The sequence below is a fragment of the Geotrypetes seraphini genome, chromosome 8 (genome assembly GCF_902459505.1).
Source record: "Geotrypetes seraphini chromosome 8, aGeoSer1.1, whole genome shotgun sequence".
Lineage (NCBI taxonomy): Eukaryota > Metazoa > Chordata > Amphibia > Gymnophiona > Dermophiidae > Geotrypetes > Geotrypetes seraphini.
This window is the reverse complement of record NC_047091.1, coordinates 27,238,034-27,250,780: the sequence shown is the minus strand read 5'-3', so window position 1 is coordinate 27,250,780 and position 12,747 is coordinate 27,238,034. Positions and strand designations below refer to the sequence as shown.

The 12,747-nt window shown below is 44.8% G+C and overlaps 1 protein-coding gene across 2 annotated transcripts in view; it reads left to right on the top strand.

Moving 5' to 3' along the window:
- The window catches only part of TRIT1 (tRNA isopentenyltransferase 1), a 64,650-nt gene extending 52,315 nt beyond the window's left edge, over positions 1-12,335 (top strand). The window contains exons 10-11 of one of the 2 annotated variants that reach the window (XM_033954402.1): positions 1,163-1,280; positions 11,186-12,335. In XM_033954402.1, coding sequence (XP_033810293.1) covers positions 1,163-1,280; positions 11,186-11,370 — 303 coding nt within the window. In that variant the 3' untranslated portion in view covers positions 11,371-12,335. The remainder of the gene's footprint in view (positions 1-1,162; positions 1,281-11,185) is intronic. The other variant, XM_033954404.1, reaches the window with a different exon arrangement.
- Positions 12,336-12,747: the final 412 nt, after the last annotated feature.

The window sequence follows — 12,747 nt, the reverse complement described above, 5'->3', positions numbered from 1 at the left end:
GGGACGGGGCGGTGACGGGGACCAATTTTTTCACCGTGTCATTCTCTAATGTGCATCTAGTTTACCCTTAAATCCTAGAACAGTGGATTCTGCAATTACTTCCTCTGGGAGAGCATTCAGGTGTCCACCACTCGCTGCGTGAAACAGAACTTCCTGATATTCGTCCTGGACCTGTCCCCCCCTCAGCTTCAGTCTATGTCCTCTTGTCCGTGTCACATTGGACATTGTAAATAACTGCTTTCCCTGCTCCATTTTGTCGAATCCTTTCAGTATTTTGAAAGTCTCGATCAGATCCCCTCGTAGTCAAGGGAGAACAACCCCAGTCTCCTAAGTCGTTCCTCGTAGTCCAGGTTCTCCATACCTTTCACTAGCTTCGTTGCTCGTCTCTGCACCCTCTCTAGCAGTTTTATATCCTTCTTTAGGTATGGAGACCAATGCTGGACCGCAGTATTCCAGGTGCGGTCTGACCAAGGCTCTGTAGAGCGGTATTATAACGTTCTCTGATCTACTTGTATTCCCTTCTTTATCATGCCTAGCATTCTATTTGCTTTCTTCGCTGCTGCCGCACATTGCACTGACGGTTTCAGTGTCCTATCAGTACACTCAGGTCCTTTTCCTGTTCAGTCCTGACACAAGAGTTTCTTTATCTTAGCCATGTGCATACAGTTTGCCTATACTGGCGCTTCAGTCATGGGGCTTGAAAATTGATCACATGTGAGGGTGGGAGATTTAGAGATCCTCAAGACAGCGGTAGTTACTATTCCAGGTGACTGGAATTACACTAATAGGCACAGGTTCTGGATCTCTTTAGAGGAATCCCAGTCTGGTCGAGGCGGCAGCTCAAAGCACAGGTATAATTTCTAGTTTATCTTTCTCAGCACGTTTGCAGTCATTACTGTGGGATGTTACTAGAGAAACAATTGCTGAGTTAGCTAAATCTATGATTCCTCAGGTAAATCCTTGTGGATAAAAGTCCTGCACTCATCGGCCCCAGTTCTGGCCCTTAAGCAGTGACCTCCAGCTCTGCTGACCTGGGAAGCAGACTCCATCACCTAAGGAGAGATGTTTCTGAGCTCAGAGTCCGATTTTCTTATTTGCAGTGAGAATTAGTGTTTGTTTGACTTGGTTATAACTTTTATCTTGCCTGTCTTTTCCTTTACAGGGTCAGAAACCAACAATAGAACCTGTAATGATGCAGAGCAGTATCACTGAGGGCAAGTGGACTCGTCATACGTGTGAACTGTGCAATAAAATTCTCATTGGGGATGAACGGTGGGCAGGTAATGTTCTGAAGAGAGCAAGAATGGATCTTAGTACCCTAATCTAATCTAATCTAATCTAAATCTTGGGTTTATATACCGCATCATCTCCGCAGATGGAGCTCGACACGGTTTACATGGTTAGGGAAGGAACGGAACTCCAGTGGAATTATATAAGTATGAGAGAAGAGAGGTTGGTGTGAGAGTGCCAGGAGCGGGACGGGGTTACGTTCTGGAGAAGAGCCAGGTCTTCAGATGCTTACGGAATGGTAGAAGGGGGCTCAAATTGCGGAGAGGGGAAGGGAGACTGTTCCAGAGCTGAGTGATTCTGAAAGGGAGGGAAGAGCCAAGTTTACCAACAAGGGAGATGCCTTTTAAGGAGGGGTAGGATAGTTTTAATTTTTGAGTGGATCTAGTGGAGGTTGGATTTGAGGAATTCCAGGATAGAGGGATAAAAGGAGGAAGGATACCGTGGAGGATCTTGAAGGTTAGGCAGGCACATTTAAAGTAGACCCTGGAAATACCCTCTAAAGACTGGGTTGTTGTGATCAGAAAATGTGTCCGGTATCCTGTGAACTCTACTTACAAGAGCCAGTTCAGCACACACCTCGACAGGGTGTCCATATGTGCTAGCTGGAACATGTGAACTCTGCCAGCCTTCCACAGATGACCACCATCTTCCTGGAATAAATGTCTCGCATCTATCTTCCTCCGCTGTGACTCTTACACACAAACACCATCATTATCGTCATAATACATACTCCCCCACCCCCTTCAAACATACATTTGTACATACTCACTGTTCCTACATCCCCTCATGGGTGTATAACATAAGAACATAGAGTTGCCATACTGAAACAGACCGAAGGACCATCAAGTCCAGTATCCTATTTTCAACCGTGGCTATTCCTGGTCATAAACACCTGGCAAGCTTCCAAAAGAGTAAAACAGATTTAATGCTGGTTATCTTAGAAATAAGCAGTGGATTTTCTCTAGTCTATCTTAATAATGGATTATAGATTTTTTAAAAACCCTGCTAAGCTAACTGCTTTCACCACATTCTGTGCTTATGAATTCCAGAGTTTAGCTACACATTGATTGAAAAAATATTCTCTCCAGTTGTTTTAGATTTACTACTACTACATTTTTGGAAGAGTAAACAAATGATTTACATCTACCCATTCCTTTCCTGATAATTCCTAACCTTCTGTTTGCTTTCTTGACCTCCAGAACACACTGAGCAGAAGGTTTCAATGTATCATCAGTGATGACACCTACTGTAGATCCTTTTCCTGGGCAGCGACTCCTAATGTGGAACCCTGCATCACATAGCTATAGTTCGGGTTCCTCTTTCCCACATTCATTATTTTGCACTTGCTCACGTTAAATGTTATCTGCCATTTTGATGCCCAGTCTCACAAAGTCCTCTTGCATGTTTCATAATCCTCTTGCGATTTAACAACTTTGTGTCATCAGCAAATTTGATTACTTCATTGATCACATAAATATGTAAAAAAAAAAACCTGGTTCTAGCACAGATTCCATGATCTACCCTTCTCCACTGAGAATATTGACCATTTAAACCCACTCTCTGTTTTCTGTCTTTCAACCAGTTCTCAATCCATAAAAGGACATTTCTGTATCGCTTGGTAGACTGGTCCTTACAAATGGTTATATGCCTCACTGCTACCAGCAGGTGGAGACTGAGCACAAACTTGTATATCAGGCTAGAATCTGCCTAGCAATTCAGTCTTCCTCAGTCTCCATTAAGCAGATGGTAAGACTAATTCGGCTCCCCTCTTAGTACTGATGGAATTTTGTTTTGGACTCCTGGTTTCCCCTTTTGTGTCGGCTAGAGCTTGGACAGGTTCTGTTTGGGGATCCATCCAACCTCAGGGGTGTTAAACTCGGCGGGTCTCGTTGCTGGGTCTCTCCCCCCACCTTCCTCCCCACATTTTTGTAGAGGTGCCTCAGTTGGCAACCTGGCCCCCCTGGTTGGTCAGCTTTGAGAGCTATGGATTCTGTTCTGACTAAGTGAGAAAAAAAATATAATTATGAGGTGTGCCAGTCTAAAGGGCAAAAAGCTGCAGTTTTTGTTGGATTTTTTTCTGTTCTTTCCGCCAGTCTAAAGAGCTCAATTCCCTTTAAAACTGCCATTTGTATTGTTTTTTTCTCATCTAACCAGCACTTTTATTATAGTTAGGGTGTTTTTCAGCACAAAGAGCACTTTTTAAGGGGGAAAAAAATGCTCATTGTGCTCCAGACGCAAGGTACTCGTGGCCAGCCTGTGCAAGCGTTATGCAGGCCGGAGCGGTGGGGGAGTCTTGTCAGCAGTGGTTGACCTTTTGACCCATCCTAAATTTGAAGGGGGTCAATAGGGCTCTTCATGTGCCTTCCTTCCGCATGGAAACTCTGCGGTCTGTGATTCTGGCAGTTCAGCCGGGAGAGTTTCTGACCTCTCTAGATCTGACCGAGGCCTACTTACACATTCCTATTCGGGCCTCCCATTATCCCTTCCTTTCACTTTGCAATCTTGGGGCAACACTATCACTTTTGTGCACTTCCCATTGCTCTGGCCACGGCTCCACTGAAGTTCACCAAGGTGATGGTGGTTGTTGCAGCGGCGTTGCGAAAAGAGGGCATTCTAGTTCATCCCTACCTGGATGACTGGTTGATTCGAGCGAAGTCGTTCTAGGAGAGCACCTGGGTCACGGTTCGGGTGGTGGAGTTTTTGCAGTCGCTGGGATAGCTAGTCAACCTTGCCAAGAGCCGGTTGTCTCCTTCTCCGCACCTGGAGTATCTAGGAGTGCTGTTCGACACCTCCTTGGGGAAGTTCTTCCTTCCGGAGGCCTGGGGAAACAAATTACAATCTCAAATTCGCCTTCTTATGGCATCCCGGTGTCCTCAGGTGCAGGATTTCCTCCAAGTCTTGGGGTTGATGGTGGCTTCCCTCGATGTGGTGAGGTGATCACGAGCCCACAAGCGTCCTCTTCAGTATGCTCTTCTTTGGTGGTGGTTGCCTCAGAGGCACAGTCTAGCTCATCCTGTTCCGTTTCCAGGCTTGGCTCAGTGCAGTGTTCGGTGGTGGCTCCAGACCTCCCATCTTGTACAAGGGGCGAGTCTGGACCAGCCGCAGTGGACGGTGCTGCTCACGGATGCCAATCTTTTAGGTTGGGGAGCTCAGTGTCTAGGTCACTCAGCTCAGGGCACCTGGTCCTCGGAGGAGGCTTCCTGGTCGATCAATGTCTTGGAAACCAGAGCCATCCGTCTGGTGCTGTTAGCCTTCCAGTCCTTTCTGATGGGCATGTCAGGGTTCTGTCGGACAATGCCATGGCGGTGGCCTATGTCAATCATCAGGGGAGCACCAGGAGCACTTTGGTGGTGCAGGAGGCGGCTCTGCTTTATGGTCTGGGCAGAATTTCACCTTCAGGACATCTCGGCTTCCCACATAGTCAGAGTGGAGAATGTTCAAGCGGACTTCCTAAGTCATCGAGTGCTAGATCCCAGAGAGTGGTGTCTTAGCCCAGTGGCTTTTCAGTTGATAGTGCAGTCTTGGGGTCAGCCCCTCATAGACTTGATGGCCATAAGTGTCAACGCCAAAGCATCCCGCTTCTTCAGTCGTCACAGAGACGGTCAGGCCGAGGGCCTGGATGCTCTGGTTCAAATATGACCAACAGAAGAGCTGATGTATGTGTTTCCTCTGTGGCCTTTAGTGGGCAGAGTTCTCCGCATAATTTGCCATCTGGGCCTTGTGATTCTGGTGGCTCTGAATTGGCCTCAGCGACTGTGGTACACGGATCTAGCGAGGCATCTGGTGGCAGATCCTCTTCCTCTGCTTCTCTTGGATGACTTTCTAACTCAGGGTCCCATTCCAGTGTTTTATCCGGGTCCATTTTGGCTTGGCTCTTGAAAGGGGTAAGAAGGGGTATTCAGATAAAGTGATCTCAACTCTCTTGGGGTCCCGGAGGCTTTCCACCTCTCGGGCTTATGTGAGGGTTTGGCATCTATTTGAGGAGTGGTCTCTTTTTGCACTTCCCTGCCAAACATGTTAGAGTTCTTGTAGGATGGCCTGGATAGGGGACTGACTTGGTCTTCTCTCTGGGTTCAGCTTGTAGCCTTGTCAGCCTTTCAGGGGTTATTGAAAGGTCAGCGTTTGACTGCCATTCCTGATGTGATTCGCCTCTTGCGGGTAGCCAAGTTGCTCAAGCCTCCCATACGACCCTCTGTTCCATCTTGGGATCTGAATCTAGTGCGCCCTCCTTTTGAACCGTTGGGTGACTGCATTTTGAAGGATCTTACTCGTAAAGCGGTCTTCTTGGTGGCTATTACTTCAGCTAGACATGTTTCTGAGCTGTAGGCTTTCTCTTGTAGGGCTCCCTTCTTGGAGTTTTCTAGGGAGCAGGTTGTCTTGAGACCTGTTCCTTCCTTTCTGCCAAAGGTAGTTTCTTCATTTCATGTCAATCAGGCAGTGGTCCTCCCGGTGTTGGGTGGCCAGGAAGGCTCTTCTCTCTTATGTGCAGAGGACCCAGGAGATCAGGAAATCAGTTCATCTCTTTGTCCTTCTAGCGGGTCCTCGTAAGAGGGATGGCGCTTCTAAGGCTACTATTGCGCTCTGGATCAAGGAGACTATTGCTTCCGCTTATCTTCTGAAGAAGAAACCTGTTCCAGAATTTCTTAAGGCTCATTCCACTAGGGGTCAGGAAGTTTCTTGGGCTGAATCTTCTCTTGTGCAAGGCAGTTTGGTCTTCTCTGCATTCCTTTGTAAGACACTACCATGTGGATGTTCAAGCGCGTCGGGACATGGTATTCAGTGAACGTGTTCTGGTGTCAGCCCTTCGGGGGTTCCACCCTCAATGGGTACTGCTTTGGTACGTCCCATTCGTAAGGACTATACCAGTCCAACAAACGATGCAGAAGGAGAAATTAGGTTCTTACCTGCTAATTTTCTTTCTGTTAGCTTGTAGACTGCTATAGACCCCCACCTTGTCTGTCTTTGTGCAGTGATTGAGTGTTTTTGTTTTGCTCGTGTGCAGATTTTGTTTTTTCTGCAGGTTCTAGAATTTTTCTAGGGCTGGGAAGAAGTAAGAACAGCAGCTATGGCTTAGCTGGTGAGCTGTGGGGATGTTTTCTATACCAGGATTAAGTTCTACACATGCTCCAACAGTAGTTTATAAGTATTTGTTGTTTTTTTTCATTCGGAGTGTGTTATACTGTTTTCAGTTGAAATCTTTCTTAGGTTCTGCTTGGCTATTCGGCAGACTGAGTTGCTAGGCAGATTCTAGCCTGATATACAAGTTTGTGCTCAGTCTCCACCTACTGGTAGCAGTGAGGCATATAACCCATTCGTAAGGACTAAACCTAATGTGATTACTGTATTTATTTTTTTCATCAAAATGGGACATCTATTAATATTCAGTCCCGCCCCACCCCCAATTTCTTTTATTCATTTTCATGTACACACAATATCTTATTAATTCATAATGGTAAACATAAAATATATTTTTTAAAAAACCACAAAGCACACTGTACGCAGAGAAAATGTTAATTATCATTTACAAGTTTCAGGGTTTTTTTTCAAAGATGTCAAGGCAGATTACTTTAAAATATGCAATGTCACCTCAGTAACTATAGAAAAATTGACAAATATAGTGCAAAATATAGACAGCAGATATAAATTCTCAAAACACATTTTGATCGCTAAATTGAAAATAAAATCATTTTTCCTACCTTTGTTGTCTGGTGATTTCATGAGTCTCTTGGTTGCACTTCCTTCTGACTGTGCATCCAATCTTTCTTTCTTTTGCATCCAACATTTCTTTCACAATCCAGCCCCATCCTCCTTTGGGTCCAGGTCTCTCTCTTTTTTCCCTCTATTACCCTCCCCAGATCCAGGGTCAGTTCTCCTTTGTACCTTTGTTCCAGGTCTCCCCCTCTCTCTCTCTCTCTGTTTGAACCTCCCATATTCCTGCATCTGCCTCCTGTCTTCCCCTTTCGTCCAGGCCTTTCTCTCTGTAGTCTTTCTAATCTGCTTACAATCCCCCCCTCTTTCTCTGCCTCTTTCTCTCCTTCTTTCCTTCCTCCCTCCCAGCAGATTTTAGCATATCTCTCTCCTCCTTTTCCCCCCTCAGATCTAATATCTGTCTCCTTCCTCTTTTCCGCCTCCCAGGTCTGGTATCTGTCTCCTCCCTTTCCCCCCTGCTCTGGCATCTCTCTCTCCGCTCCCTTCCTCCTGTTCTTCCCTGGTCTTCATTCTCAATTTATTTTCTGCCTCTTGTCTAAATTATTTTTTTTTAATATTCAATCCTCAATTTCCCTCTTTTCACTGTGTCTACCTATAGCTTGCCACCTCTTTCCCTCACCCCTTCCAGTATCTAACTCTATCCTCTTCCCTCAATCCAGCTTGTGCCCTTTTTTCTTTCTCCTCCTCACTTCCTTCCAGCGGCTGTCCCTCCTCTCCTCCACACTTCCATTCAGTGTTTGTCTCCCTCTCTCTACCCCTTCCATCTACTGTTCACCCTCTGTTTTGCCCTTCCATTCACTGCCCTCTCTGCCCTTTCCATCCAGTGTCCGCCCTCTCTCTCTTCCATATGGTATCTTCCCTTTTTCTGTGCTCCTTCCATAAACTATCCTGTGCCCCTTCTCTCCTTTGTACATGATTGATTTCAGCTCTGACACCTCTCCATTTTTCTCTCTCTGTCACCACCCCATCCCCTATGCTCTTGCATCTCTCTCTTCTCCTTTCTTTCCTTCCCACCTCATGGTCTGGCATCATCCGTTCCCTGATTCCTTGGTATCTCTCTCCTTTTCTTCCATCTTTCCTTCCTCCTTCCCTCCATGCCCTAGCATCTCTTCTTCCCTCCAAGCCATGGCATCTCCTTTCATTCCTTCCCTCATCTTCCTTCTCCCTCCAGTTTGGTACAGCAACACTCTCCCCTGCAGCTCCGGACTTCCCTACACCTGCTCCCCCCAAATTGCCGATGCTTTGGTTCCTCTTCTTCCTTCCTCCCTACCCCCAGCGGGACCCTGCGGCACCATCAGGTCTCACTCCCTCTTACGTCAGCCCTGCAGCTCTGGACTTCCCCACACCTGCTCCCCCCCCCCTGGATCGCTATTATTTTTAATGTTATGGCTGCCATGGTGCTGTATCCATCAGAGAAGACTTCTAACCTCGGCCTGCCCCGGAACTCTTCCTGCAACAGCAACTTCCTGTTCCTGCCTAGGCGGGCGGCTGTTGCAGGAAGAGTGTGGGGAAGTCCGGAGCTGCAGGGCCAGCATTAGAGGAAGTGAGAACAGGGCAGTTAAGCGTGCCGGTCCAACATCACCTTCAAAACCAGGGGGGGGGGGAGTTTGAAGCGGCGGTATGCAGCAGCAGCGGGGGCCAGTCCGGGTGGGGGGGCAGGCTTCGGCGCTAGAGGGAGGGGAAGCGATTGCCTGTCCCGTTGTCCCCATGGACAGCTTGGGGACGCTATCCCTGAAAACAGGACATTTCAGCATCTTGAAGCTGTACGTGGGGACAACGGGACAGGGGATCTAAAAAGGGGACAGTCCCGTTCAAACGGGATATATGGTCACCTTAACTAAACCAGTTTACAAGCTAACAGAAAGAAAATTAGCAGGTAAGAACCTAATTTCTCCTTCTTCCTTTCCCATGACTTTCTAATTTCCTCAGAAGTCTTTCATGAGGTACTTTGTCAAATGCCTTTTGAAAATCCAAATACACAATATCAACCGGTTCACCTTTATCCACATGTTCATTCACCCCTTCAAAGAAATGCAATAGATTGGTGAGGCAAGATTTCCTTTGACTAAAAACCATGTTTGCTTTCTCTCATTAATTCATGCTTTCATATATGTTCTGTCATTTTGTTCTTTATAATAGTCTCTACCATTTTGCCTGCCACTGACATCAGATTCACCGGTCTATAATTTCCCAGATCTCCTCTGGAACCCTTTTTAAAAATCGGCGCCATGTTGGCCACCCTCTAGTCTTTCGGTACTATGCTTCATTTTAAAGAAAAATTACAAATTACTAACAATAGTTCTGCAAGTTCATTTTTTAATTCTATCAGCACTCTGCGTTGTATACCATCCAGTCTAGATGATTTGCTACTCTTCAGTTTGTCAAATCGCCCTATTGTATCATCCAGTGTTACAGGAATTTGTTTGTTTCTCTGACTCATCAGCAGTGAATACCATTTCTGGCACTGGTATCTCCCCCACATCTTCCTCAGGCCTAGATTCTCAAAAAAATGCATAAAAAATCGATGGGCTGATGTCACAGCCGTTAAAGTAGTAATTTTTTAAAAAGTGAGTCATTCTCCAAAAAATGCTCCTGCAAATGAGGTTGGCGGAGAATAGCAAAGACTCGCAAAATTTTCATGTGCTCATCGCTGGTGATAGTGATGGGTTCAAGCACAGAATAAACAAAAAAAAAAACCAACCCCCCAAAAAACCAACAAAAAGTTATTGTAGTAGTTTTTTGAGTATGTGTATTATAGCCCCCCTCGGCAGCGGGAGAGATACCCAACCTGCTGCCAACCAAAACACCACCCCAGCAGTGGGAGAGGTGCTCAATCTCTCCTGCTGCCAACGAACACATCCCTCGTCAGTTGAAGAAATGCCCAGTCTCTTCCACAGTCAACCAACACACCTCCCCAGCAGCGGGAGAGATACCCAATCTCTCTCACCATCAACCAACACCCCCCCAACCCCCCTCGGCAACAGGAGAGATGCCCACGCTCTCCTGCCACCATGCAACACCCCCCTCTCGTGCCTCTGACCTTCCCCCTCTCCCCCTTATTTTACTTTAGATGCCTACCCCATCCAACCAGCTGGGCCACCTCTTCAAAATGGTAGGCCTTCCCCTCCCCAGTACATCCTGGGATGCACCAGGTGGGGGCCTGAGGCTCTGATTGGCCTAGAGGGTTGGTGTGTGTGTTAGTTGGCAGCGGGAGAGATTGGGCATCTCTCCTGTTGCCGAGGGATGTGTTCGATGGCGGTGGGAGAGATTGAGCACCTCTCCCACTGCTGGGGTGGTGTGTTGGTTGGCAGCAGGAGAGATTGGGTATCTCTCCCGCTGCCGAGGGGGGCTATAATACACATACTCAAAAAACTGCTACAATAACTTTTTTTTTCCATTAGCCACAGTCAAAACACATGCTACAAGATAAGAGCCCATTTGCATGGCAGTGTCGGAGACTCCTAGAAAGCTCACTAAAGACCGCGATAAGCCATTTTGATAATCTGCCGATAAAATGCATCCAGGCCAAACCAGTTTAGTGACCGCATTAAAGACAACCTAAAGTTTTGAGAATCTGGGCCTCGGTGAAGACTTAATCTCTCCACTATTAAATGTCATCTAAAGGTCTAACTCATGTTTTTTCAAGGTCTCTCTTTGCCTTCCTTAACAGTGCTTTTTATTTGACTGGCTTTTCCTTATGTCGTTTCCTATTATTTTCAGTCCAATCCTTCTACTTTCTGAAGGATTTTCTTTTAGCTTCCTTCACCTTACTTGTTAACCATTTGGCAAACTACACTCATACATGTAGACCCAAAAGTAAAAGTATCAATCCACACACCTTCCTCAGATTCACATTGTTTCCTCATCTGTCCACTAAGCTGTGCTACTGGGACATTGGAAGGTGGACGTTCACACATGCAGCTTAGAAGAAGCTGTGGAATAGACTAAAGACTCTGTTTTTTGCTAATCTCATCATGGCCGTTTGCTTGGGTTTCTCCTACAGTCTGATAAAATATATTATGTTTTATAGTCATAAATCTACAAAAATATTCACAATATAATAGAATAAAAAGTAAATATCCTGCCATTTTCTGATGAAAAAAATTGCTGTTTCTGTTGGAGCATTCCATTAATTGATTGTTTAGTAATAAGTTGTTGCCTGGTTTTGTTTTTTTGCTGTTATAAGAACACACAAAATCTAAGGCCCACCTCCACTATGTGAAGAAGAAAAGGAAGCTGGAATCTGCAACCAAACTGTCAAATGCCATCCAGGCTACCGTACATGAGAAGCAGGCAGAGGATGAGTCTGAACCCAGGAACTATGCGACACTGCAGCAGAATCCGAGGGAGGAAGAGCATTGGAAAAGCTGAGTCAGCACTGAACTGAGAGGAGGGGGGTTGTTTTGTTTTCCTTGCAAGCATCTTATTATTATGTTGTGCAAAAATATTTCAATAAAGAATTTTAAAAAGAAAAGCTGAGTCAGGCCTAGGCTCCACCGAGTCCAGAATCTTTTCATGAGCTGCCCATCTGGCTACTAGTAAACTGTTTTTATATCCAGCTGTATTTTCGACTTTGATAATTACCTCCAGCCCAACGATAATTTTTTGGGGGGTTTAAGAACCTACTATACCACGTTAGCACTGGAAATGAAAGCATCACAGTCATCCAGTGAACATTACAACGGGTGACTGAAGGCAGAACCATAATCACATACTTTAACTTTATCCTAACTGAGAAATAAACACTTTTTAAAAACTGCTGCCTTGCTCTTAGCACTATTTGAAATGGTAAACAAGTTTCCTGTTAACTTCTTCCAAGCCAGCCTTGATTTAATAAACTTCAGTTACCCCCTGTCCATCTTCTCTTCTAGTTGGCAAGCCCTAACCTCTTCAGCCTTTCCTCATATAGAAACATGATGGCAGATAAAGGCCAAATGGCCCATCTAGTCTGCCCATCCACAATAACCATTAGACAAATTTAAGACCAAACTTAAAAGTTTTCTATTTACAGATGCTTTCAATGATTAAAATCTTCTGCATTGCTTATCTAATCTTCTTTGGAAATTGTCATTGTCTCCCTTCCTAATGTACTTCCCTTGAATTATTATTGAATTTAACAACAAATGTAACCATTAAATAACTTCCCTTTTGTTTTATTATTATACGTAGATGTAAATGTATTGATAACTGTTTAAATAAGTTTACTTTTTTTACCCAAATTTATTGTATGTCTGAATGATATGTTATCTAAATTTTTGAACTATTTGTACATCGCCTAGAATTTTGAATAGGCGATAAATCAAACTATTTAATAAACTTGGAAACTCTCTCTCTGACAGATCCCATGTGCCCCCTTTATCATTTTTGTCACTCTTCTCTGTGCCCTTTCTAAGTTTTTTACATCTTTTTTTGAGTTAGGATAGCTAAATTGCTCACAGTACTTGGTATGGTTGTAGCATGGATTTATACAGTAGTTTTATAATATTCTCTATTCAGTAATTCCTAACATTGCACCTCATTAGTTTAGCTTATTAATTTATATTCTGCATAATTAACTATGCCAATAACAGAACTCACATAATCACAAAACATGTGGGATACAGTTAAAAACAAAAATATTCATCTTTACAACTTAACAAAACTTCTGCCCTTGACTTACTTATTCAGTAAGCTGAAAAAGTTTCCCAAAGAATAACTGTAAAATAAATGTTCCATAAAATTGGGCCTGCAATAGAAAAAGTATTTTGT